Here is a 5,000-nt window from a genome sequence, read left to right as displayed (position 1 = left end):
ATACTGTAGTCGTTGTCACGGGCTCTGCCGCGGAAGATAGGTGGTTTCCGGACACAACTCTCAAAGGGATGTCTGGATAGGATTCACATCAGACGTCAAAGAATATCAGTGACAGCGAAAGTCAGGGTCGATTTTGGTTACTATCCAATGCGTCATGGTCCCCTTTTTCGCTTTGTATTTCGCGCCAGAATCCGCGACGGTGGACCATAGCGAGTAGAAACAAGTATGTTGCCATGAGAGCGTATCCACAAAGTGTATATATATATATCCACGCTAACGATCAGATGAAATGAAATGAACCTAAGCTACTTGAAAAAAAGAGAGAAACAACAACATCAACATTAACTAGAGATTCGGGCAGTGTGGTACTAGAGAGGTAAACGGTGCTGAGAAGGTATTCTTGAAGAACAATTCTTCGGCTGAAGACGGGAAGGAGGAAGCTCCTGTAGAAGGGGATGGAGAGGGTTTCACTGAGGCTTCTCCATCGATACCTTTGGCTGAAATCTGGTTTCCGTGAAATTACTTCGTACAACTTATAGGCATTTGACGTCTGGAAGACCTTTTGGAAATGAGTTGAAATGAAAGAAAGGAAGAATTTAAGCAAAAGGAATATGTAAATTATTGCCTGATGTTCCTAGAATGACGTAAAAAAAAGGTGGAACAAAGAAAGAGGAAGAGGGAAAATGTACGTCGACGGAAAAGACTGAAAAACAAAGAACAAAGATCTGCGTAATTTGTTCGAGAAGGAAAGAGTCAAGTTAAACGTAGCACCATCAAAATGTCAGTCATTATTACTATCACTATCTGGTCCATTAAAGATAAAGATATTACTAACTAATATTACCTGTGGGTTAATGCATATTTCTTTTCATTGACACCCCACTCTATTCACCGCAGCCTCGATTATGCATTATCTTAGGCTTCCTTACCTATACAACATTATTCATTGACCTTTCTTGCACACAAATATTTATTTTCTAACGCTATGTAGTGTCTGAGAGAGTCAACACATCATGTGTACCTCATACATCACTGGGTTTCGAGGCTCTACACATTTATTTGAGTTTCCCCTGTACACAGTCTTCACGCACTCGTTTTCTTTTCTGTGCTTTATACAACGTTTTCTTTATATGTAGAATTGGACGCTAAAAAAATATGTATAGCCTCCTTTTTTATTTTTAGTTTTTTTGGTATCATTATCATCAGTCACCTTTTCCAGATTTTTTTAACGAAAGCTCTTCATACTAATTTCGAACATTTTCATAAATCCACACTTGAACGCAACATGTTTTGAACTTAAATAACTTGCAAGTCACATTTCCAAAATCAAAGAAACATCGCCACAAAAGAACACTCATACACCATGTACATTATAAAGTCAATGCTTCCATAAGTAACACATCGATTGAACTTATAATTAATGTTTACAAGTACAGCTTCCATCTTGTTGTTGTTACTTTTTTTTAATCCTTCTTCTACACCATCACCATATTTTTTCACTCAAAAAAAAAAAAAAAAAAAAAAAAAAAAAAAACAGATTCCAGCATCCACATCTCATGCCTTCTCCATTCCACACTTATTATCTCTTCAGTCTATCTATCATCATCATTATCATGTCCATCGTTATCATCATCATTTCCCAAGTAGGTGTATGCATCCAAGTGCAACGATGCATGTTGCTGCTTATGCCCGACGTTCATCATATGCCGTTCCTCTGGCTGAGTTGCACGTACGACAACATAACTTGCTGTAGTATTTCAACCTGCATATACGAGCTCGGAAGACCAGGTGACAGTTCTTGATCCGGTCTATGCACGACAGAGCTGCAATATTGAGAGAAGGGGGTATAAATTGGATTGTTTATTGCATGGAGTTTGAATGTGAGAGATGGATTTTTGAATACGTGAGGACTGAGCTTATGCAATAGGGGATTTGAGTTTTGAGTTGATGGGATTATTTGAGATTGGATCAGGTTTTATTGTAATTGCAATATTTCAATTGGTTGTTGATATATATATGTATGTATATATATATATATATATATATATATATATATATATATATATATATATATATATATATATATATATATATATATATATATATATGTATATTTTACACTGGTTTATGTCCCCTTTCTCTTTCTCTTTTATATGTATATATATATATATATATATATATATATATATATATATATATATATATATATATATATATATATATATATATTTCTCTCTCTTTTTCTCTCTCTCTCTCTCTCTCTCTCTCTCTCTCTCTCTCTCTCTCTCTCTCTCTCTCTCTCTCTCTCTCTCTCTCTCTCTCTCTCTCTCTCTCTCTTTCCCCTCTCTCTCTCTTTCCCCCCCCCCCCTCTCTCTCTCTCTTTCTCTCTCTCTCTCTTTCTCTCTCTTTCTCTCTCTCCCTCTCTCTCTCTCTCTTTCCCTCTCTCTTTCTCTCTCTCTCTCTTTCCCTCTCTCTCCTTCCCCCCTTCTCCCTCTCCCTCTCCCTCTCCCCCTCCTTCTCCCTCTCCCTATCCCTCTCCCTCTCCCTCTCCCTCTCCTTCCTTCCCTCTCCCTCCTTTCCTATCTCTCATACCCTCTCCCTCCTTTCCTCTCCCTTTCCCTCTCTCTCACCCACTCTCCTCCTCTCCCTTCCTTTCCCCTCCCACCCCGCTCCCTCCCCATCCCTTCCCCTCCCCTCCCCTCCGCCCCACACCCTCCCCCTTCCCCTCCCCTCGTATCTCACATGGCGCTACAGTCGCTGGCTGCGTCTGCGAGGGAGCCTCTTCTTCCTCCTCCTCGTCCTTGTTCTGCCGGTTCTTCTTCTTCTTCTCCTTCTTCCTCTTCCTCTTCTTCTTCTCCTTCTCCTCGGCTTCCTCCTCGTCCTCCCTCCGGTCAGCTCCGCCCTCGGCTACGGACTCATCTCCCTGCGCGTCCTTGTCGGGAATGACGTTGGTAACGCTGCCTGTCCCCTCCTCCTCCTCTTCCTCTCCCTCCTCCCCCTCCTCCTCCTCCTCCAGCACCAACAGCTCGTTCTCCTCTTCGCCTCCGTCGCCATATTCCCCCGTTCGCTCCGTCCCTTCTGCCGCGCCTTCGCCCTCTCGGTCGTCGCCCTCGTCCTCCACTCCTTCGGGATTTCTCTCGGTTGTCGGGTTGTCCTCGCCCTCGACAGGGTGGGGCGTGGTTGCTTCGTCGCCGCTCTCTGTTTGAGGGGAAAATGTGCGGGGGAAGGATTGCATGGCGTATGCATGGTTGATAAAAAAACGTGGCTGAAGCGATGAAGCGACGTATGAATGAATCTCAGAAAGATGTGTCTGAAGCGATGATGGGTTGCATGACGTATTAATGAGTCTCAGAATGATATGTCCGAGGCGATGAAGGGTCGCATGACTAGTGAATGACTCTCAGATCAATATGTCTGAGGCGATGAAGGGTCGCATGACGAGTGAATGACTCTCGGAATGATATGTCTGAAGCGATGAAGGAAGTGAGTGACTTTTAGAAGAACGTGACTGAGGCGATGAAAAACTGCATGACGAATGAATGATTCTTAAAACAACGAGACTGAGGTGATGAAAGGGATGCATAATGAATGACTGACTCTTAAAACAACGTGACTGATCAATGAATAACTGGTTATATACGATAAAAATCTGCTAAAGTAATGGAAGTGTGCATGGCGAATGAATGACCGCTATTTTGGATTCGTCACTATGTAGCATAATACTGTCGTGATGGTTTTACTTACAGTGAAGAGATGGCGGCGGTGATAATGATCGTGGTAAAAATGTTAATGATAATGGCGATTGATGCCAAAGATAAGATTGATGATAATATTGCTATTTCTACTACTATACTTGTAGGCACAATGCCAAGCGAAATCGGCCACAACCCCTGTGTATCCGCGACCAATCAGGAACAAGTTTCTCGCTGTGTCCAAGCCAGGGCGAGTGAATACAAAGGACCTGATTGGCTAGACGGAGAAAAGTGGCGAGAGGGGGCGGGGCTAATTTCGATTGATTTTGTGCCGGTGACTATATCAGTGTTAATGATATAAACAAAAACAAAAAGAAAAATGGTAGTAACACTAAAGCGTCAAGACTTGTTAAGGCTTACATAACTTTATCAGTTTTCAGTGCTTCAACTTTTCAGAACAAGTGAGGAAAATTGTACAAAGACACAAAAAACAAGGTTTTGAAAACCAAAAGTGAAATCTGAAATAATGATGATAATAATTGATAAAAGAGTAGTACTGGAGTCTACAAATAAAACGCGAATACATTAACAACATTAGTAATACTGTAGTAATCGAAAATACGTTTACCTGCGTTCGGCGGCCTTGGCACAAAGAACGAAGACGAATCCGAATCCGACGAAGACGACACCGAAGCCGAAGTCGTGGCTGGGAGGGCGTCGCAGGAGTGCAGGTGGCACGGCTGGCGCGAGGGCGGCTTGGTGGTGTTCTGGCACTCGGCGGAAGGGCGTCGCCGGGGGTCAAGGCAGGTCACCTCACGCCGCATGACCCCTCCTTCGCACGAAGCCGAACACTTTTTTTTTGAGGGGGGGGGGAGAGAATACTTTCTGAGATTACAAATATGGTGGATAAACAGTAATGAACTAATAAGGTTGGAATTCCTTCTGCCAATTATCTGTTATAATGAACTTATAAATGATAACAGCGGGTCCTCTGGTTCTGCCGCGACGCACTTTGGATTCGTTGAGATGGAGCTAAAATAATGAAGACTTACTGGTTGCGAGTGATTGGGAATTGAAGTGCTTTGTGAAGGCATTCGAGTGAAGAAATTTGTAGACGAGTGTGCCCATTAAGTAACTATGTCAATAGATTACGATTATACCCTTTGGTACCTGTATCAATAAATTACATGAATAAACCTAAAAGGAATAATTAGCTGGTCTGGCACTACGATTTAGTAGATTTTTAATAGTATTTCTAATTATTTTAATAGTATTTTTGATAGCATTTTTAACTGTATCAATAAATTA

The 5,000-nt window shown here is 42.1% G+C and overlaps 1 protein-coding gene across 1 annotated transcript in view; it reads right to left on the bottom strand.

Moving 5' to 3' along the window:
* Window positions 1-5,000, bottom strand: part of LOC122255680 (uncharacterized) — a 25,195-nt gene that overhangs the window by 2,665 nt on the left and 17,530 nt on the right. The window contains exons 14-16 of the mRNA XM_086540220.1: window positions 4,321-4,543; window positions 2,743-3,198; window positions 1-1,823 (exon numbers count right to left, since the gene is read on the bottom strand). The exon at window positions 1-1,823 is cut by the window's left edge and continues 2,665 nt beyond it. Coding sequence (XP_086396346.1) covers window positions 1,684-1,823; window positions 2,743-3,198; window positions 4,321-4,543 — 819 coding nt within the window. The 3' untranslated portion in view covers window positions 1-1,683. The remainder of the gene's footprint in view (window positions 1,824-2,742; window positions 3,199-4,320; window positions 4,544-5,000) is intronic.

This window comes from Penaeus japonicus, unplaced genomic scaffold (assembly GCF_977035675.1).
Source record: "Penaeus japonicus unplaced genomic scaffold, GWHDUDI00000001_assembly GWHDUDI00000009, whole genome shotgun sequence".
Lineage (NCBI taxonomy): Eukaryota > Metazoa > Arthropoda > Malacostraca > Decapoda > Penaeidae > Penaeus > Penaeus japonicus.
The sequence above is the reverse complement of the archived record's forward strand: the minus strand, read 5'-3'. Positions and strand labels throughout refer to the sequence as shown.